Source organism: Periplaneta americana, chromosome 17, assembly GCF_040183065.1.
Source record: "Periplaneta americana isolate PAMFEO1 chromosome 17, P.americana_PAMFEO1_priV1, whole genome shotgun sequence".
Taxonomy (NCBI): Eukaryota; Metazoa; Arthropoda; class Insecta; order Blattodea; family Blattidae; genus Periplaneta; species Periplaneta americana.
In genome coordinates this window covers 72,600,832-72,624,821 of record NC_091133.1, presented here as the reverse complement: position 1 = coordinate 72,624,821, position 23,990 = coordinate 72,600,832, and the positions used below count along the sequence as shown (strand labels likewise).

The window sequence follows — 23,990 nt, the reverse complement described above, 5'->3', positions numbered from 1 at the left end:
TTCAAACGAGGAAACTTTTTATACAGGTAAACCTTTAGATGAATGATTGTATGCACGTTTACGGCCTCTTGATATCGCAGAGTTAATCAAGCGGGGAACTCAGAATGTAGTGATGAAACAGGCGGTTCTTTTCATAGTTATGACCACCAGAGGTGACTCTTGGGACCTTCAAAGATCGCAGATTAAACTTCGAGCCAGAGTTACAACCATTAGTGGGTGTTCTTGTGGACTCAAGCATTTTATCAACATGCTTTCAAAATCGTGCCTTGTTTCTTTACATAGAAATAACGGGTCTTGTTTTCTGCTAAAATAATTCTTTTTTCTGATTGTAAAATCTTTATTCTTAGATAAGCAGAAACTATTTGATTGTCTTTCTTTCTTTCTTTATGATTCACGTCTGTGTCCGTGAAATCTGTGGGGAAAAGAACTAACTGTTAAAACTTTCCTGGACTTCCATCTTTAGATATATAACAGTTTGAAAACATGTACAAAAATATGCTTTCTCAAAATATTCGGATGCACATAAATATGCATGCATACATACATACATACATAGACAACGAATAAATTAATAATAAATATTTTTACAATTTACAATTTATTAATAATTCACAAATACATGCACTGAATAATTAAAATTAATCTATACACAATTAGTAATTTCACACAATAAATATAGAATTTTATAACGCAATTTCTATAATTGAAATATTTAATTTATGTTGTTTTATCCTGCACTTACGTCTAGTTTTATTGCAAGATTCAGCCACTCTGGTATATTGTAAACCTTAATATTTATTTACTTGCTGAAGTTGTAATTCTCGTTTAACTCTACAATGTGCGGCCAGTATATATAGGCTGAATCATTCATTATGCTATTTTCACCCATTCCTCTTTCACAACAAATATTTACACAACAAGCATAATCATTCATATTATATAAAACATATTCGTATAATTATTTATTACTAAATCTTACAACTTTCAATTTTTCTTATTAAGATTTACTCATTAATTTCCGATTTTTTCATTAATTATTACATTTCTTTTATTTTTAACTAAAAAAAGATAAAAACCTATTTGTTTTTGTAAATTATTATTATTAGTAGTAGTGGTAGTGGTAGTATCGATTAGTTTTTAATTGCAGTTTCTTTATTCGTTAATATAAATTTTTTTCTTTATTAATTTTTCTCGAATTTCTTTATTAAAATGACATTCTAGAATAATAATAAATATTAAATTTGTATGTCAACCTAAAGTTTAGGCACGTCAAAAGGGAACAAGCTGTTCGTAAATGATTAGGCGTGTTATATTTTTTCAAAACATTTCTATATCCAATGTTTGATTATTAAATTTATTATATATGAATCAAAATTATGCTAGATGTTAAACCTCTTATCACGAATAAAAATTTGCGCAGTACCCATTACGTTACGACAACCGAAAACATCCATTTAATACTTGTACTGTGCGGCCAAGGGACAAACCGTTTCGGAAGCAGATAACTACTGTAGATTTGTTGTCATGAGTTTGTGGTTAAATTACAGATCTACCAACTTTCATGCATAATACGCGAGTCACACGCAATCATTTATTAACTCATGACTTCCGCTCTCCCGCATTGACACGATAATCTCCGGGATTTAGAGGTGACCACATAACTTTCGTGTTTAATTTTATGTTTTCGTCGCATTGTTATTGTTATTATTAAGAAGGATATCCCCTAATAAATCCCCATCTCTCGCATTTCATTTCTTATAGGTTGCCAAGTCGGATGTTACATGCTCTCTGAGATTGTCAACAAAGATGTAACAAATTTATTTACTCGCATTTCTTTGATACGACTGTATGCTAGGTCGCACAGTTACATTATTATTGCATATATTTCCGTATTTCTGTGAGGAATATTGCATATATTCCTTTCTTTCTTGTTTTTATGCAGGTCAACATAATTGTTTTCGCAATCCGTGTATGAAATTAAAGTTTATTTTGAAATGAATTGAAATTACTTAAATTAAATGGGAGTGAAACACAATATAAATTAAAAGATCTCGCGTCTTTGGAAAGGGTATGAGGGCGATTAAACAGTTAGAGTTCAAAGCCCAGAGACTTGTTACAGTATCTCACTGATTCACCTTTCGACCCAAATATCTTTGGGTATTAAATTGTTTAGCTATATCCCGGTTGTATTTAAATGTTTTATCACACGTATGTGTTTCGGAATCACACTGTAGTTTGGTAACTCTGTTTTCTTTCTTCTCCTGTTCGTCACATCTGACATGTCTGAGAAATTGTCAGCCAGCTGTCTTGCACGACTGGGAATGCGGTGTACTTAGATGTGATGAATATGCCTTTGGCGCCGGCTGGTACACTTACGATTCAATACCAGTAATTGCAATGCGGATAGTCTCTGTAAATAGGCAACAAGCCACACACTTGCCTCATGCACCTGTTTGTGTTAAAATTTATAAAGTAATAAAAGATCGTCTATTATGTACACTTAACGGCAAAAAGAATTTATAAGTTCCAGAGACATAACATTGCGCATACTCGTCTCGTCAAAGCCGTAGTTCACCAGGTAACACATAATTAAACCATTTAAATTTGCTGTATTTTGTTTAAAAGCCTAAAATATGTTATCAAATCGAATGGTGGGTTGAGTCTAGATACATCAGGGCCTCTGAAGAGTGAAATAATAATAAAATTGATAAATACAAAATCAACCGAAGCGAATATCAACAGGAAAACCACATATTATGCCGAAAAAATATTAACAGTCTCAGTAGTGTAAGTCGTTACGGCATTGGTCTATTGAACGAGTTAATAGTAGTAGCTGAAGGTTCGAATCTCCCATAATCTTCTTTTTTTATTTACAAATTTGGCAAATATATCTCGCAAAGCTATATTTATGTGACGACATCTCTTTAAATATGCCCAAACTCTAATAAATAATAAACCTCCCTCTCTTTTCTAAGCAATACTCCTGTCTGTTAAAAAACGTTCTGTCTTGTCATTGCGCTTGAAGATGGCAGAGAGACAAAAACTCCGTCAGAAAGTCTCATTGCCCGTCAGCAAGTCACTGCAAAATCCCGAAATTAATCATAGCTCATAACAAAACATTTTGGAAAGTGATAGCAATGTGAATTAAACAAATGATTCTTAATAAATAAATTGTAATGTATGTATTTTTTAATCAGAGCACCACTTTCAATCTGTTTGAAGCATGTTTGTTATTAAAGCACCATTTATGTTTTGTTGCACTCTTATCGGCATTCTACTAATTATAATTGCATATCGACGGCCCAGTTCAAAAGAGAAACAACTCAAAATTTAAAGTTTTGAGAAACTGCATTTTAAAGCTTATGTTGCTTTAAAAAATCCAAGAATCATTGAAATTACTCCAAATTCTGTTAATGATGTTTTGTACTATAGACTACTATAAGTTTCAAATTAGAGTGTGTTAATTAGATTTTTCACAGATGAAGCTTTAAATTTCAGTTTTCTCAAAACTTCAAATTTTGAGTCGTTCCTCTTTTGAACTGACCCGTTGATATATGTTTTGTTTATTTTTATACATTTATCTGTGATCTTTTTCAAGTTCAGCGTCAGTTTCACGAAGTTCCAGCATAACGAACAGTTTTCGGCTACCCTATTGAATTTGGTGTAACGGAATTTGTCTGTATTTCTTATTTATACTATCTCTTGAGACATCTCTGTAAGGATTTCGCTGGCATAGAATAAAATTTATTCAGTACACGAATCAGTAATTTGCTGGCGAAGCATTAACGATGAACTTTCTATTTTGTTGCAGCCGGAAACCGTCCCCCAGGCCAGCATAGACATGAACAAGGTGCTGGAAGTGACGGACGGCGAGGAGGTGACAGGGCATGCCTTCAGCCTGGCCATCACTGCCCCCGACCGCGTCCACTTCGTGAAGGGCACTTGTCGCGAGGAGTGCCGCTGGTGGGGCGACGTGCTCTCCGTCTTTCCCAGGAGCAAGGTGAGTTCTACACAGAAACTTAAGTGCAAACCCAATAGTCCCTGGTACTTAGGTACTTCACCAAGTTGTTGTTTAGTCAACTGTCCGAAGACACGTCTGAACTCACAAGTGATACCAAGAAGGCACCACTTCTGAGGCAACTAGGCCAGGAGACACCATATATCTGGCTGCATCTGCACTTTCTTTAATTTCATACAATTTATAAAATAGTACAGTCTACCTCCATCTTCGGAAAATACATTGTCACCAAACTTAGTCACTAACTGTATCAAAAATTTTCGTCTATTTTACTTCACTTTCGGCATTTGTACGTCTTCACTTGTGAGATACAATAAACTGCTGACTGCGGGCACTGCGGCTGCAGTATTTTTTCTGTTCCGTTCAATGGTGGGATGCACTTAACACACGTGATCAGGAGTTAAGGCTGATGAAACCATAAGGAAAATTCCTGCATGACGCAATCAAATTGCCTCCATTGCATACATCGCCGACTAGCTACATATTACACTTGTCAGACTTCAGATGCATACAAACAATTGTTCTTCCTCTGACACACATTATCAAGTGAGATGTACTGCCTGATAATATGAGTAGATGTAGGCCTACAGATCAGCTAGAACGTCAATCAAAGGATTTTTTCCCAGGCTAAGAAGTTTATTTTATCAAATAATCTTGTAAAGAGCGCATGTTATTCGTAGAAGAAAAAAACATTTCTTTATTTAACGTCGTCTTTAATCCATAAGCCGGCATATAAACATGACATAATTCATATTGAAGAAAAATAGGTAGGGTAAGGAAAGGGTCTAACATCTATAACCGACAACGCATCATGCTACTCATGTTCATTATAGTAGTTAGACCTGGGTGGCGTAGTCGGTAGAGTTCTTGGCTTTTGTGCCCGAGGTTGCGGGTTCGATCCCGGCCCAGGTCGATGGCATTTAAGTGTGCTTAAATATGACAGTCTCATGTTAGTGGATTTACTGGCATGTGAAAGAACTCCTGCGGGACAAAATTCCGGCACACCGGTGACGCTGATGTAACCTGGACAGTTGCGAGCGTCGTTAAATAAAACAATTATTATTGTTACAGTAGTTAGAATAACATTAGAGCAAACATATCCTCCCTAAAACCTATCAGATCACATGAATTCTAGCCGGCGCGGCGGTCGACTCACAACTACATTTCGCATTACGCATAACATCGCTCTCTGGTGCAATAATCGTATCGCACTTGCATCTAATGATGCGACCGCATACTCGTACTATGGATGCAGAGCTCGGCGGTCGACTCACCTCTAAATTCATATTGTTCTCTGTTCGATAGCAGTAGGTCACACTGTCATCTAGTGATGCGACCACGTATTTAGGATGACATAAAACTTGTGAGGCCATCGCTTAACTAAAAAATAGTTGCTATGACTTCTACCCCAGCCGTCGTAATTTTAAATGTTTAATTTTCACCAGTATGAAAATTAAATGTGAAGTAAGGCAAGTGGCTTACAAATTTTTAATTCAATCATATCCATTACCCGTTGCAATTGCTCGTACTAAATAGTTTGTCATTCTCTTTACATCTATTTAGTTTATTTGAACTTAAATTGTAACATATTGGCGAATTGGGGTAACAATTTATGTAGGTATTAATTGACGAAGAAGCAAGTAACGAAACAAGCCTATGCTGTAGGAATAGGTGCAGTAATACTAAAGGACAGTGCCTTTCGTCTTTTACGCAAGGTTCGAGTTGCATTTTTGTCGATGCGTGAAATTACTATTATTGGTTCAAATTCTTTACGGATTTACATCATCATTTCCTTCTTATGAGTTTTATTTCTGACTGAGGTACACGTGTGTCGTATGTTAATGATAGGCCCTATTGTAGTAATTGTTAATATACACGGTGTCCATCCGGGACCAACACTAGCAATAAGAAAGTTTTATAATTCAGTAACTAATAAATTTATCTAAATGCTGTTTGCTGCAGATTTTTTTTATGGCAACCAGTGGCAACTCGTGATTTTTTTTTTTGTATGTAGGATATGAGATTGATGACTGATGATCAAGACAGAAAATAATAATAATAATAATAATAATAATAATAATAATAATAATAATAATAATAATAGAGCATACGCAATTAATTTCTTGCTACAGTTAAATTTTTCTAAATGATCAAATATAATTTCAAATATTCTTTTGGCAGCCCTAGCATCTGAAATTCCTGTTAATTCTTGTGTTTTATTATAGCTTATTTTATTTATTTTCATGTAATTTTGGTTTATATTCATTTATTTTTTTATATTATATCATTTTAAATTATTTATTATTTCGTTTATTCTGACCTTTTAAAATGACCAATGAACTGCATTTAAGAAGGCTGCAAGGATACTTGAAAATTTGTACTGTAGTCTCTGATAAGGTCTCCACCACCCAGAAAAAAAGGGTCGAAGTATTAGGATATACGGCCACATCCTCAAACGCGGTTAAAGTTAAGCCATACTCCGCCCTTCGCATCCTCCCCTGTCCATAACTTCCTGCTAGAAAAAAAACCGTTTGCTGTAAGATATTTGGATGGTTCCTCGGAAAATATTTCTAAGGTCTGAGATGTGCAGTGGCGACAACTCACGACAAAAAGTGGAAGTTTGAAGAAAATTATTACGTCGGCACGCATTAAAAATCAAAATCTGTAATTAAAATGCTTTCTATCCTCAGAAGCACAACATTAAACTGAAGGATCATCCTCATATCCTTCATGGAGAAGTCGCCACTGATGACAATGTCTTTCTGTAGTTCTTCTTAACCGAAATATATATAAAATACGTTTTGACAGTCCTTCCTCATCCATTTTTTATTTCTTACGTAATCAGTGTAAAATGTGTTGAGATCTTACCATAATTTCTACTTCATCGAGACCTTTCATCCATTGTCGGAGAGTACTCTAAACTCATATTTATGGACTTCATTTCTTTACACTACCAAATGGATACGATGGTGTTACCGTGAAATTGGATCAATAGGACACCTGGCCTCCTCCTCAAACGACACAGGATATCACATTGACAGCGGCCCTCAGCGGGGTTTCCACGTACCACCGAGCATCCTACGCAGCAACACGCCTTATTCATAGTTTATCTCTCTCACCTCTATATCAATTACTCTCTCCTTCTACTGCAGCTCAAGAGACTGATCAGATATGAAGTTCTCACTGAATTCCAGAGAATTTGTTACCGTATTGTCCGAGTGGAAAAGACAACCAATTTATTTTTACATATAATTTTATGAAATCCTTGTAGACTCATTTAGTGAAATACAACATAAGCTCTTAAATTCTGTGCCAGTTTTTGTATCGATGAAAGAGGGAATTGTTGTAGCCTATGGATATAGCCTGTGCGAGAGGAAAGTGCAGGCTATAGATAGGGACCGTATTTTTTGGTGAAATAAAATGGGTGATTTCGGTGTTAATCCTGCCAGTATTTCGTGATAAAAGATGGCAGTTAAATGTCCTATCAGCATCATCAAACTGTAGACCCCCCCCCCCACACTAAGCATGGTTTTTAGGTATATTTCCCGCACGAAGATATGTGCAACAGTCAGTCATTATTCGTGTATGCAGAAAAGCCCCTCTCATTGTCCGCATTAGATGTAGGGAACCACACTACCTGCAAACAATTCACACCAAATTCATTGCGTCCTCTACTAGTCCCCCCCTCCCACCAAAACCTCTTCGTATCAAAATATAGCCTCCGGTGCATATCATACCGTAGCAAAGACTGAAGAATGTTACATACAACATTCTTCAATCTTTGCTGCAGTCGACTACAGAAATCGATCTTTCTTCGACAGCAATAGAGATAGTAAACGTGATATATACAATAGCATCCACACATGTGGAGTAGCGTTCTGACCGCGAAACCATGTGGTGGCCGGGTTCGAATCCCAGTCGGGGCAAGTTACTTGGTTGAGGTTTTTTCCGGAGTTTTCCCTCAACCCAATATGAGCAAATGTTGGGTAACTATCGGTGCTGGACCCCGGACTCATTTCACCGCCATTATCACCTTCATCTCATTCAGATGCTATATAACCTGAAATGTTGATACAGCGTCGTAAAATAACCCACTAACTAACTACACAATAGCCATGACGAAAAACAAAACAAAAATATTGGCGTTACCAATCGATTGACAATTTAACTGCAGCAGAATTCACAAACATGTCTTTTAACAATACTGAATAACATTTTGGTGCATAGTTCTCAGTTTCTGCGATACAGGGGGGTATGTTTGTGGTTATTGACATATTTCGCACAGTGATCAAATTTCGCGTTATTTGGCGAGTTTTTTTTTTTGTTAAACATGGTATTTTAGGTGTCTAGAAGGGTAAATGTAACAAAAATAATAATTGTGGACAATTTCACGCTTATCACTATTACCAAAAAATACGGTCCCTAGCTATAGGGAGTACAGGGTTAGCGAGTGCAGAGTTATATTGAGTTCACTGAGGTTTGTTTTACATTATTTCGTTTTCTAGCGATAAATTGGTAGCTTGTTCTTGGAGATAGTGCAGCTAAACTTATCTTGCCAGCCCACATGAGTTTATTGCTTTGCGACCTGCAATCAGTTCTTGTGTTAATTTTTACTGTTAAATAATTCCCAAACCTTTTCATATACTTTAAATGTAGGTACTTCAAAAAACAGCAATCTTAAGGTGTTGAAAAAGCAATGAATCTTCAGCCAGTATGAAGCTACAGCCTTTTGACTGTAGACCTACACGCTGCTTACAGTCTATTTCTCTGAAAGACTGAAAATAACAACTTCAGTAATATGCTATATTTCCGAGCGCTTATGTCTGAAAATTATAGAAGTTTTGTTTCGAAATATTTTCCACGATTTTCTCAAGGAGTTACCGTGTAGAATTTGTGATTACTTTGTTTCTTAAATTCACTGTGAGGGATCGGGTAGCCACTTGCTATATGAACACACTTACTCTCTTCTCATTACATTCTAAGTATATTACATTTTGCTTTGTGTTGCATTTCCAGTGAATGTCTCAATTTTCTTCTAAAATTTCTGAGAAGAGGATTGTTCTCGGTACGTATACGTATGCAAGCGGATTGTTAGTGGAAATATTTCTCGTTTCGACTCCACTTTCTTCGTGCCATTGTAATTTGTCGGCGGTTGTAGCAACCAGCTCTACACAAAGGTTATCCACAACTGGTTCCTTCACCCTTAAGCATCAACGTCTTCACAACACGAATATAAACATATTATATTTGTCGGTTAGGCTCAGATATTGCGAAATATATTTCTCGAGGTCGTTTTAGGTGGAAATTTATTTGAATTCTCTGTTTTTTACTTTTAATTTATTATTGACCAACATATATTTAAATTTTAAATGTAGAAAACTTTGGTTTAAAGTGATTTCATTTATAAACAAAGAATTTCGCTCATTTTTTTAAAACTCAATGTGTATAGAAGTATGAATATGCTTTTCGGGTGGGACAGGGACCATTACTAAGCACTATAATCCATCAAAACTTTTTGTGCACCCGTGATGGAATGAGTTGCGTATCCACGATACTGCCCGGTTAAGCTAGTCTCACCATCGCCACACTAGACATTCCTCACCAGTCTTCAGATTCATATGCCGTACCTCTGGATAGTGGTCTGCCCTATCTCACATCTATAGCCTATATCTTCATATCCCCGTCAAGTGGAGGGAACTTCCGTGCTTCTGATACAGATCTATGAGTTGTCTACAATAGAATCCACCATTATGGACGATCGATTCGGCGTTACGCAAACACAAGTTTTTCGAGATGAAGGTGATAATGAATTGTGGAGAGTGTTGGTGGAATGACGAGGAAAAATATGGGAGAACCCTAAGATAGATCCTTATAACCTTGGATTTGTCCACCACAAATACAGTTCAGCCATCGCCAAGATTTGAACTCGGGTCCGCAGTCTTCGTCAACAGAACTGACAAAGCGAACTTACCAGTGTAGTTATCTGCGTTGTTCCATTTCTGTAGAGAATATTTTCTTTATATTTCTGAACGTAAAACTTTATGAAATTATTATGCATTTATGTTTCTTACCGGAAATACTAAAATTATGTAACATTTTTTTTATCCAAGAAAAGTTTATTGTACAAAATATAGGCTACATTATAATTTAGCTTATAACATAATAAAAACATGTATTCAGGGAGCCATCCTGTGATGGTCCCGATATTAAAACAATTTTACCCATACAATAGTATTACAATATTAAATCTGTATGTCTTTTCATTTTTAATATTCGAAATGGTGGACCAGGTGGGTGATTTCCTGGAATTCGCCTGATTAGAGGATTTTCATGATGATCGAAAGAACTGTGTAGTGTTCTGTAACTATTACAGAGGACTGTGTTCTCCTCCGGAAATCCTAAATCAGAATGCAGGGTGGTGTTTCGTACATACCATGATGCGCCTGTTATTAATCTAAGACACCAATTTTGGATTATTCGTATTCTCCTAATTTGGCCGTGAGAAGCAGAACTCCAAATTGAACAGCTATACAGGGTTGTTTCCGATCTCTGATAACGAATTTGAATGACGTCATGTGTGTCAGGAATCACACCGACAGCTGAATTGCGACGAGAGGTGACAGACCAATAGTGAGTGCACGGTGTATCACAGTAGCAATGTCCAAGAAAATCGAGCCTTTTTGGGAGGGGGTACATAACAACTGAAGAGTTCGCGGGAAAAACGATGGATGTCACAGTTTTCTTAAGGTTGATGTCATTATCTAATTCAATGGATCACTGCGAAATTTAATGTTGCTCTTATGAAAAATGGTAAAAAGGAGAATTATCACCACGAATACAGTAATCCTTTCCTTTATTTTCTATAGAAACAACACTACATCTTGCAGTTATAGACTCAATTAGATCATTATCTAATCCTTAACAGAAATGTGACATTCATCGTTTTTCCCGCGAACTTTTCAACTCTTTCCGATGCCAAGTACAGTTACGTGAAAATCACAGGAGCATGCAAAAAACGTGGTTTCGTTATTTCCAAGAAAGGCAACTTGTGTGTACCTAATAAGACTGGCAAAGCTCGGATGGGATTAATTCCATAGTGGAAAAAGCGAGCAAATCCACTCCCCGTCACAAGTCGCTGCACCCCACGAGATGATACAAATTAATTCCAATTGAGCTTTATCAATCTTATTAAGTACACAGAAGATGCCTTTCTTGGAAATAACGAAACCTCGTTTATTGCAGGCTTCTTTTATTTTTACTTAACTGTACTTGGCATCGATTTTCTTGGGAATTTCTGCTGTGAGTCTGTGTTGCCAGATGGGTCTGATTAATGAAGTATATTATATGATCCTCTTAAAAAAATAAATGTAACATGCCCCTAATTAGTGACTTGTAAATGTTAATAACACCAAACTCCCTCCTGCAGGTACATATTATAGGATAAATCAATTTACGCAGTTAAACGACACGCCTAGAACCAGTTTCTCAGTTTTATGGATTTCGAAAATGTTAAAATCTGAAAATAATATTTTTTCAGTGTCATAATATTTTCTCTTTATTTTGCGCATAATGAAGTAAAACGATTATAAATTTTGAAATGTTTAAATTTCCTCCACTGTTGAAGACGCGTGAGATGTAGCTGCTCTAATTAAATCTATATTTGTGTGGTGAAGCATCACTGCTAATGCGAAGAGGCAGATGTAGCTCTCAGCAGTTAACGATCTAAAAATCAACAAGGAGCTGGAAACTACTGGAGCACGGACCAACAGAAGCCGCGCGGGAGGGATGTAGGTAGACGGCGGCGGCGGCGGGCGGGCGCACACGTGCGTAGCTCGGAGGGAATGTTGGCAGGTGAATGTCGTAATTACTTTTTGCGGACCTTGGAACCACAAATTTTGTACATATTTCATCAGTTTCTTTCCTTTCTCTCCCTTGGTCTCATCAACCGTTAAAAAAATTCATTCCGCCATTGGAGTGAGGCAACTCATGATTATTTCCAGAAATTGTCTTATACTTCTCATACTCTTTTTATTCTTCTCCTTTTCTATAATCATAATTGTTTTCACCTTCATCAATATTTATCTTTTTCTTATAGTATGAAGTGTAAAAAGAATGTAATAACCATGTTCCGAAAAGAATATATTTCGCGCTTCTCATGAGAATAGTAGACATTTTCAGCACCCGAAAAAGTAACCATTCCGTCTGCCTGTCTGTTTTTCTGTAAATATCAGTTTATCTAACTATTGGTCGGACTTCTTTTATATCCGATATCTACGACTAAATTCATCCGAAACTAATTTGCGTGAAATAATAGTACATTATGCAACGAGCCTATAATGATAGTAATTAAGAAGCGAGTATGGATGTTTATGAAACGAGCGCAAGCGAGTTTCATAATTTTCATACGAGCTTCTTAATTACCATTATAGGCGAGTTTCATACGACTTTTTATGCTCGACCATATTTCTAACTTGAAATTATTCAGATGTATACATTTTATTTGTATCTGACAAGATCGGAAGTGACCTTTTTCTAGGTCGTGAATTGTGAGATGTGCGCAGACGCGAAAGTATTGATTTTTTCCGAGGAATAGTAATGTCATTGACCTTGATGTAATCCCGTTAAACTTGATATAACCTTGATTATTGAATTCGACATTGAAAAACGAGATGCCAAATTGAATTTATTTGAATATTATTTACAATTAACGCTAATTATTATAGTAACAGAACATAACCTTCTGCGACAGTATTGAATTTCCAGCCTCCGTGACTTTTCGCTAATTCTCTTTCGATTGCATATCCGAGAATAATCGATACTTGCGGTTTTATAACGGTACAAAGCTGACTTGTCATTGGCTGAACACCTGTAAGCTGAGTTGTCATTGGCTGAACACCTGTACTTTAATGAGTAGGTGTACTTTAATGACATGCATTAAAGGACTGCTACCAGGTTTATAATTACTACATTTCGGCATGGTCGAGCATAAAGTCATTTATATTAAAAGTAAATTATGTTTACCTTGTGCCAGTAACATAGTGTATATTGTTTATAAAACTATTACCTGCTGTCAGAAATAGATCATTACTAGTACTTCACATATGAAATAATAGTATATTAGTTATCATCAGATAGTGTATGCGGGATGACTTAAGGAAAAATGAAGTTGTTTCGTATCAGAGTATATGGCACGTGCCGTGTCGTCCGTCTTTTGTATTCTTGGCGAGTACAGCAGTGTACATAACGAAGGGACCCCGGTCCGTTCATAGTAACATTGCAACGCAATGTGTGCAGTTGTGTTATCCTGCAGGATAGGCGAAGACGATTCAGCTTCGACAACTTACGAGACTATATCGTCGTTTACTGCAACGCTAGTAATTCCATCAATGATGACGAGGTATGTGCTACAGTACATCATTTTTCTTTTCATTCTGACTGTATGGAGATACAGTAGCATGTTGACGTCGTCTCTTTACGTTTAAAATCTGTTCAGCCAATTGTCTGAATGGAAAAATTGTAACATATAGTAAATGTGCACTACATTCAACGATAAGTCATCCCGCATCCACTGTCTAGTTATCATTAGCTATTTAATTCTGTGAGGTAATTTGTTGATTATAAACAAACATTTAATTTAGTGGAGCGTTAGTAGCGCTTCGAACGCGCGTCAATAGCGCTGCTAACGGACGACTTTAGGGCCACTAATTCCCTACACCGTCACGACTGTGTACAGGCTTAATTAGAAAAAATGTCGCGACAGAATAATATAGAATGACGATAATAATAATAATAATAATAATAATAATAATAATAATAATAATAATAATAATAATGCAACCATAGACTACAAAATTGCTGGACTAGTGCGAATTACGGATATATTATTTAACTTATGTAGCAAAATCCTTTTTATTTCGCGTTACAATAAAATAACGCATCTAAAATAATGTACTAAATAAAATATTAACAAAGAGATGAAAAATTAGCTGATGTCAGGTTCGAACCGGGGTTCAATTACATCACGGCCTTTGACTTTACCATTACCCTACAGACACCTATTTCTGTTATATTTAATTTTGAATTCTTAAAAAGTAAACAAAAATATGTTTTATGCCATATCGTTCCTCATTTGCGTAATTTTAAATTAATACTTTTAGTGTCCTGATGTAAATCATCAAGCAAAGTATGGAATAGTCCTCGATTCCGTCTTTCCAAAACTAATAGAGGGATTCAAATTCTTTATTTTAACATCTCTTTTTCCGTATGAGCAAATTTGCCAAAAGTATATCTCCTTCTACGTCCATGTTCACTGGAAGACTGAAAAATTCTCTACAAAAATTCAGTAGCGCAATCTTGACGCTACACCGACGGAATATCTAAATTGCATTGCCATTTTAGAATGGTTTATTAAAATAACAATAGCTCATCTCCAGCAATCGGAAAAGAATAGATATAAGGGCTAATATATTTTTAAAGAACCTTTGTTTTTTTAGTTTCCATCTCCCTGTTCCAGTACTTCGACCAGCTTACGAATTTTTAGACTTAATTACACTGATATTTCATAATTGGGTTCGTAATTCATTGTCTTCACCTTCTTATTTATTATCTTATTCTCTTGTTGTTAGTAAACGGTAAATATTTGATTCTAGAGTCAGGTATGGTATACTTAATGTAGTGCTGTAGTTCTTGAATGATAGTGTAATTGTTACAGCACACACTTTTATTATAATCTTATAACCATACCAGTTTGAATTAGTGGCAGATCTGTTTCAACATTCCTGTCCATACAAATCTTATTACAATTGACTGGCGATACATATGCGTATGTCAAGGTGCCATGAGGTACTCCGTTCAAATTAATTTATTTGGCTGTGGTCAGTGTCATAAAGCAATATTGATACCATAGTTATCTTCGGATAGGAATGAGGAGAAAGTGACGAGGAAGTTTAGGAGGTGGAGGACAGTATAAGAACAGGGGAAAGAAATCAGAAGAGGAAAAGACTGTGAAGAAATAGAAGTGCAATTGGACGAGAGAGGACTACTTGAAAGGAGGAGAGGAAATAAAGGAGAATGAAAAGAAAAGCAAAAACAAAAACAAAAGCAGTGAAAGATTATTATTGTGATGCAGATGAAATGTAGTTAGGAGAGGATAAGGAAGTTCGAGAGAGATGGAATGGAATTAACATGAAATTAAAAAATGCTGGGTGCTGTAATTGCAAATATTAGTGTATCGTTTTTAACCAGAACATGAGAGTATGTAGTAATGTAATCGACACATCGACCACTCCCACCGGCCGGATGACGTAATTTAGTACGTGCTATGCAGAGTTCTAAATGTGGAACGTGTGTGAAGAATGCATGGAGTTCTGTCTTGTGTGTCAGGCTGTGAATTCAGGAACGCTCAGTTTACATTCGGAGTCAGAGATGAACTCTGCTTGGACAATATAATACTCTTTGCGCTGCTGCTGCTGCTGCTGCTGCTACTACTACTATACTACAACTACTAGTACTACTACATCGAGTATTACTATTGCTGCTACTACTATCTGAAGTACTACTACTTCTACTACTATCTGAAGTACTACTACTATCTCGAGTGCTACTACTGCTACTAATATCTCAAATACTACTACTATCTCGAATAATACTACCACCTCGAGTACTACTACTGCTACTACTATCTCAAATACTACTACTGCTACTACCATCTCGAGTACTACTACTGCTACCACTATCTCAAGTACTACTGCTACCACTATCTCAAGTACTACTACTACTACTATCTTGAGTATTACTACTGCTACTACTATCTTGAATACTACTACTGCTACTACTATCTCGAATACTACTACTATCTCGAGTACTACTGCTACTACTATCTCGAATACTACTGTCTCGAGTACTACTGCTACTACTATCTCGAATACTACTATCTCGAGTACAACTACTGCTACTACTATCTCGAGCACTACTACTGCTACTACTATCTGGAATACTGCTACTGCTACTACTATCTCGAATACTACTACTATCGACGAGTACTACTACTGCTACTACTATCTCGAATACTACTACTGTCGAGGAGTACTACTACTGCTACTACTATCTCGAATACTACTACTATCTCGAATACTACTACTATCTCGAATACTACTACTGCTACTACTATCTCAAATACTACTACTGCTACTACTATCTCGAATACTACTACTATCTCGAATACTACTACCATCTCGAGTACTACTACTGCTACTACTATCTCGAATACTACTACTATCTGGAATACTACTACTGCTACTACTATTTCGAATACTACTACTATCTGGAACACTACTACTGCTACTACTATCTCGAATGCTACTACTATCTCGAATACTACTACTATCGAGGAGTACTACTACTGCTACTACTATCTCGAATACTACTACTGCTACTACTATCTTGAATACTACTACTACCTCGAATACTACTACTGCTACTGTTATCTCGAATACTACTACTACTACTACTACTACTACTACTACTACTACTATTGCAAGGATTGTTTTATTATAAATCTGTCAATTCTGAGACAGTCTGGCGTCAAACACACCACTACATAAGGCAGGCCTAATTTCAAGACCACACGAACTAACTACTGTTCACAGCTTCATTAATGACTAACACTGACTGATTGACTGACCGGACAGTATGACTTAAATATCGAAACAGTGAGAGAGACGTACCGTTGGCCAGACACACGATTCCCCATCACGATAAATTCAATTTTTTATATGTCTGTTATTTAACTACGCTGTATCAACTGCTAGGTTATTTAACGTCGATTGAATTGATGATAACGAGATGGTATTCGGCGAGATAGAGTTTTGCATATTAATACTTTACTTTCGCCTTAAAGTTGGGGAAAACCTTGGAAAAATCGGTGGCAAACCATAAGATTATATGGCTACAAACTGTTAGGACAATATTTCTCGCGCCATTCCTGCATCGTTATGAACTTACGATCACCATCATAATCACTGATTATCTTTGTATTTCAAGAGAATCAATTAGAAGTTTGTAGACAGCATCGCACACTTATAAACAAACGTTTTGTTCACCGAAAGTCGCCGAGATTTGTTGCTGTGAAAAATTGCGCTCTGTTATGTTAACGATGTTTCCAACCTTATTAAAAACTGCCAAAATTTTGTTTACATTTTAAGATATTTTATTTAATGTTTATTTAAAACGTAATAAAATGCAAATAACTTTACCAAAGTCTTCATCAATATGTAAAATATGACACTGAAAGCAATTTCTTATTTGGAGTCCATAACTTGTAAAGTTTTCCCGGTAAGGACGTTAACCAAATGAGCAAATCTAGTGAGTGCTGTTTGTTGGATGACTAGCAAGTAGCCGTCGTCGACGGTCGCGTCTTGGTCGGAATCACTATGTAACATTCAAGATTTTATAGCCACATTGTTACTGCTGGCAAGTTATGGGATGCTGAAATCGTATAAGGAATATATATGTTTCTTGTTTCATTTAACGATGTTATTCAACTGCGGTGGTTACGTAGTTTGAATATGTAACCAGTCATTCCAGCGGGATTTCAAACGAAGTAGTCATAAGAAACGTTACTACAGAATTTTCCCACAGATCGAACACCTGACACAAGAATTCTGAATGGTCTTCCGGATTGGAATGAAGAGTTCCACAGCATCAATGACAATATCATAACCACTACCACGTGCACTATCATCATAATCACGACCCTATCATCACCACTACCACCACCATTTATATCTATACGTTGATGTTTGTCATATTTCAACCCCTAACATTTTCGTCTGAAGTTTTTGATTGGTAACAATTATGTAAATAATTTGTGACAGACACTTTTTTTGGAGACATCTGCCTGTTACATTTCATTTATCACACGATATTACATAAGAAACAATAAATAAATTCTTGAATTTTACTTGTCTAAATTGTCATATTTGATATTTTAAAAATAAAAATCTATTATTTTATAGTAAAATTATTTATATACTGTAATATGCGGCGTTATTTAGGTGAATTGTCTCGTTAAGGAGAATCGCTGTACACGAACGGACTGGCACACAATATGCTGAAAACCACTTTTTCTGTAGCAGGGATGCTGGAAACGTGTATTTCCGTAATAATATGGATATAGGTTATTAGCAGCATTATAGGCCTTAATATTTTGTCGCTGTATTTGTGCAATAAATAAAATTGAAGTTGTTGTAGTTCAGATGCACAATAGCTGATTTCATTTACATAGGTATGTCTCTTGAATGATAGTTAAAACAGGAATAATAGTTATAAGTAGAAATGTTGCAAAATGCATTAGACATACGATTATGATGAGAAAGTGTCATCTTGAAGATACCGATTTTTTGTTTCATCTATGCTGGATTGCATCCTGTGGCTGCTTACACTGCCTGCTCAACCAACGCTTATGTGGGAATAGCCGCTAGATGGCAGGTAGTGCATACCGCTATTAGGGTTGATGTTAATAGCGGTCAGAGTTCATTCACGGACTCTGATAGCGGTGTGCATTATTTCCCACCTAGCGGCAAAATAACTTGAGTGAGCAAACAGTTTACGCAGCCATAGGATGCAGTCCAGCAGGCAGTGGTATAAACACACTGGATAATTATGCTGCGTGTGTGGTTTGGTGATGAATGTCATTGACATCAGTCTGTTTTATGCAGTTGCAAATTGCTAGTGGGTAGGAATAGGGTTGGCCATTTCGTAAGTGTTTATATTGCTATTGTTACTGTGAACTTCTTCTTCGTTGACATCATGGTTAGTCATCGCCTATTTTGTTCAAGTCGGAATTAGCCAAGGGACAATTTCGCCTTCACGAAGGATCATCTTCTTCTGACGCCGTGCCTGACTGTAACGTTCTTCTACCGTTGTTATGGAAATGTTTTGTCATGTTTGTTATTGTCTGTTTCATTTAGTATTACTTCCATTGTAGTCACAATCATTGTTTTCGTGTTATATCATCCAAGGTCCTGTTATGTGACGATAGTTGACGTAGAGAAGACGCTAATGAATATGAGAATAATTCTCTTTTTCAAAGACTTCGGATGTTTGCATAAAGCAGTCCCTGAACCTTGTCGGTAGGTCATCATTCTAACGGTAAACCCAACATGCAGTAAATTGTGTGGGATGAGGCGGTGTGTATGTGTGTGTATGTGATTGATGCGTGTATAGATGCGTGGGCTTCGACGTAAGCTTCCTTGAGGTAGCACTTCACACAAGTAGGTTGTAAATTCGCGCATGTGGGCGTCTCTTCGTTTATTGTAAGATCCCGCATACTATTTTTCTGTCAAATTTCGACTCTTACAGCAAAAAGTGGTATTCATTCTTGTGTTACGGTAAAGAAAAATTTTAAAAGGAAAGTTTGGACGGAAATGTGAGAAAGCAGTTTGGAGAATAATAAGTAATAAGCATCTGTAATCGCAATCCAGAGATCTAAATGCTTAATGGGGGACGCGCGGTATCGTCGCGGTTAATTCTGCAAGCTGAAAGATCGCGGGTTCGATTCCCGTTGGTGTCATGGATTTCATAGTAATCTAATCCTTTCAGCCGCACTGTGGTCCTAGGTCTCCTTAGCCTCTAAGAGAAATGAGTACCAAGAGCATTTTCTTGGGGGTATAGGCGGCGGGCACATAGGGCTGACATCTCTACTGCCATTAAATCCCGATTGTGTATAAAGGTGGGAGCCTTAATCTCTCGCTACTCTCTGGGCCGATTTGGCCTGTCATAGTGTTGACTCTACTTACATATTTTAGCGTCAATATTACATAAACATCTTAGCTGTAGGTGTTACTTTCCAAAATTGACATAAAGATTATTTTTTGGCTCTACAGAATATTATTACCATAACAGATATATTCTGTAGGATCAAAAAATTAATATTTACGTAGATTCTTCGCCCAACAGTGGAATCCCGGCCACCAAGTCACTCAATTGAGTGCGCTCCTTGTATATATAATGGCAGTTGACTTAATATAATGTCAAGATATAGGCTATGTCGAACTTGAGTCAGTCCACAAAGGGAAAAACACTAGAGGAGAGGGGTTCGATTCGGTGCTGTGGATTGAACTTCAGCGTAGCTCAGTGGTTAGAGTGCTTGGTACGTAAAACCAAGGACCCGAGTTCGATCCCTCTAATAATCATTGTTACCATAACAGATATATTCTGTAGGACCAAAAATTAATCTTTACATAGATGATTCAGCTTACTTGAAAGAAAATAGTGTATCATCATGATGTCTGCAGAGCTACGAATGATACCCACGTTGAGACTTACTGAGTTGTAAAACAAAACTGGGAAATGGTTTATACATTTAAATGGAAAACCACCTATTTTGTTCTATTAGTTGCTATGGAGCATTCGGAGTTTAGAAATGCAATTCGGTGTACAGGCGTCGTCTTAGCGTACTTCCCCCTCCTTGTAATATACTTAACTAAAATTATTTACGTATTTTCTAACGTAACTTATATAAAAAACAGAAGTAAATATGTTCCATTTATTCGGCTATTGGAAATACAAATAAATTAGGTAATATGGTATGTATTATACGTATATTAAGTATAGGTGTAAGTCTGCTTTAAAAAAATTAAAGTTAGAATTTTTAAAACAGTTACTTGAGATGAGCAGAGCATATAGCTCGTATGGCTGAATACAGGAATGCATATAGAGTGTTAGTTGGAAGACCTGAGGGAAAAAGACCTTTGGGGAGGCCGAGACGTTGATAGGAAAATAATATTAAAATGTATTTGAGGAATATGGGATGTGATGGTAGGGACTGGAATCATCTTGTGCAGGATAGGGACCAATGACGATCTTACATAGGGGCGGCAATGAACCTTCGGATTCCTTAAAAACCAGCAGTATAAAGCGTTCATATTTGAAGCATTCTTACATGTATTTAGGTTTACATCTGTTATTTTATATACGTTAGAAAGTACGTAAATAACTTATTTAAGTTACATTACAAAGAAGCGGAATGCCCGTTAAGAAGACGCCCAATGGTATTTTCTAAACGCATTTTCCGAAGCTCTGCAGCCATTTGAGTAAGAAATTCGGAAGTTTTATTCCATGATCCTTTATAATTTAAATTGGAATGCAAATTATTTGCCGTTAGTTATTTATTCTTACTTTGTTTTCCTCAATGAGAAAAATGTTGTGCGCACTCTTCCACGTTCCCTTGATGTTCATTTCTGTAACTGAAATTGAGGAGCTGCTTACAATGAGAGCGTCAGCGTCTTAACGCTGCTAATAGATAGGTATTTTTAAGTATTAGACACTATAAAATTCATGTTTTATTCGTCTTCTTCATTAGCTTCTTATGCCACTAGGCGTCGGAGCTCCTCTTTTGTCCATTTCATCCACTTCTCTCGATCTCGGCTCATTCTCTTCATCTCCATATTACTTTTCCCACGTTTCATTCCAACTTTTTCTGTTCTATCCTCCCATGTGTTTCTCGGTCGTACTCTTCCTACTGCACCCTCTATCCACATATCCATCACTTCGCTTTCCTGTCCTCATTCATTCTATTCACATATCTAAACCACTTCAACTGACGCTTCTCTACCACTTCACAAATTGACTTTTTTGTTATACCTCTTCTCGTATTCTCTCATTGCGTATCCTATCTCTTCTAGTTTTTCACATTAGGATCATTTATTAATATACAGGGTGATCCGTTAGGGTATGGATAAAATAAAAACACGTAAAACATTTACTACTGAACTTTATTTGTTGAAACTTTGTGCATACAACACTGAAAGATGAGAGATTCCTCAGAGCTCAACATGACCCCCGTTGCGCACCCTGCACAACTAATAACGGTGATGCAATTCAGTCCATGTCCGTTGTAGCATAAGAGGGGTGATTTGTTGAAAAGCTTCAGTAATTTTTACTCTCAGATCATCAATGTTCCTGGGTTTCTGTGAATAGACAATGTCATTAACAAAACCCTACACGAAGAAGTCAGGAGGAGTTAGATCTGGAGAGTTTGGGGGCCAAGTCAAGAGGTAGCTGCTTCTCGTAGGTATTATGTTTCGCCTGCGACCTCCTGCTTGTTTTTTTTTTTTTTTTTTTTAACACAGAACCTGTTTCTACAAATGTTCGATACCACAACATTATGGAATCGTATTTAGGTACATTATGCACACCAAACTCATGTCGGAATTCCCTTTGAACTCTTTTAACACTCTCAAATTTAGCATATCAAAGAACACATTGTGCCCGCTATTGATTTTAACCATGTACGGTTTTCATTTGTTTTTTTCAGATTATGCATTGTTGTCATATGGAAATACCCATCTTTTAATCATAATAATTTAACCAACAAGAAATTTTTCCTACTATCATAATAGCTTTATAATAATAAATTAATATTATCCATACCCAAACGGATCAGATTGTATCATAATCCATTCGCATATGATTATCATCAAATGTAAAGATTTTGTTGCTAACTGTTTTAAATTTCTATTTAATTTTTCTCAAAGGCGATTTTTTACATTAACGTTATTATTGCAGCCAGCTCCTCAATTAATATGAGGAGAGAAATTAATTAAATGCCAAATGACAATTTGAACATATATATTTGGAATTAAAAATTCCAACCGAAATGAAAAAGTAAACAATTTTTTTCGGCTGTTCAGAGCCCTTTTAAAAATCTCAGCTGAATTTGTATGTTATACTGTATAAATGAAGCTGGTGACTTGAATGAGCATGTTTACCTTGATAATTGACCTGTAAAGCAGGACTAGTATTTTACGGAAATAAAATAAATTACGAGAAAACAAAGCACTCGTCTCTTAGCTCAACAAGATTATGCTGTATTTTTATTGCCTGTTTGTTGTTCGTTTCCATTTACTTTATTTTATTTTATATGAACACTAATCTTGTAGTGAAAATCCTGGACATGGGAACTAATACATAATACACACACACACACACACACACACAAGCTGTTCCGTCAGAAAATTTTATGACTGGTATTAAATATGTGAATGTGCATCATGAAACATGGACAATGACCACTCAGTTTATACATCTGTCATCTTCTATAAGATATATGTTTATTGTAATGATAATTACTATACGATGTTCATCTATAGATTTTTCTTGACATCACTTAAAGCCCAAGCCTGATGTAACATAAACATAAGCAAATATTTTAACGCATACATCAAGGATGTCACTAACCTCACGTATGCTTTCAGGGTTAAAGGAACTGTAAAATATTTTGTGCGAGATAGTGCGTATTTGCTTGGTTTCCGCACAAAACCAATCCGCGGTAAGTCTAAAATTCCACATTCAGTATTCCCAACCTAACACACATAACAATTTCCCTCTTCTTACCGCTTAAGTGACATATTGATTTTACTGCTTTAGGCTTTTAACATATTATTTTTAGAGACGTTCAATATAGTAATAATTATAAATTGGAAACTTACCACTGCAATTTCACCTAAATTGCACTGTTAATTATTGTTTTTAAATATTTTCAAAAATTAAGTAAACTCTACAACTCCACTAAAGTTACTGCATTCGTGATGCATGTAACATTAAGGAAGCTGTTTGTTTTAAGTTCGCATTTATAGACTGGGGGGGGGGGAGGAAGACAGACGTATATCACGGCCTGCTGGAGTATAATAAACACAGAAAACATTTTAAAGCAACAATGTTGAAGATAGATATTTTTGTTTTGCAAATTTGCCGTCATTGAACAGAAACCAAGATGGAGATTTCATTGCAACCAATTAGAAATTCCTCTTTCAGGTATGTAATAAACGATCGTCGCACAAAATAATGTACGATACACGAGCGGTATGTTTTCTTTCAATTCTCGGAAATTAAAAAAGCTCAACTACGTTTCGCTTTTTCAAACTTTTCCTCGAACATGAAAACTTCAACATACCGCTCTTGTAACGCATAT

General features: G+C 36.2%; 1 protein-coding gene across 8 annotated transcripts in view; it reads left to right on the top strand.

The window, feature by feature from the left end:
- Window positions 1-23,990, top strand: part of osp (myosin phosphatase Rho interacting protein outspread) — a 720,049-nt gene that overhangs the window by 639,344 nt on the left and 56,715 nt on the right. For all 8 annotated transcript variants that reach the window (XM_069816125.1, XM_069816128.1, XM_069816126.1 and 5 more), the window contains exon 4: window positions 3,812-4,000. In XM_069816125.1, the coding sequence (XP_069672226.1) occupies window positions 3,812-4,000 (189 nt within the window). The remainder of the gene's footprint in view (window positions 1-3,811; window positions 4,001-23,990) is intronic.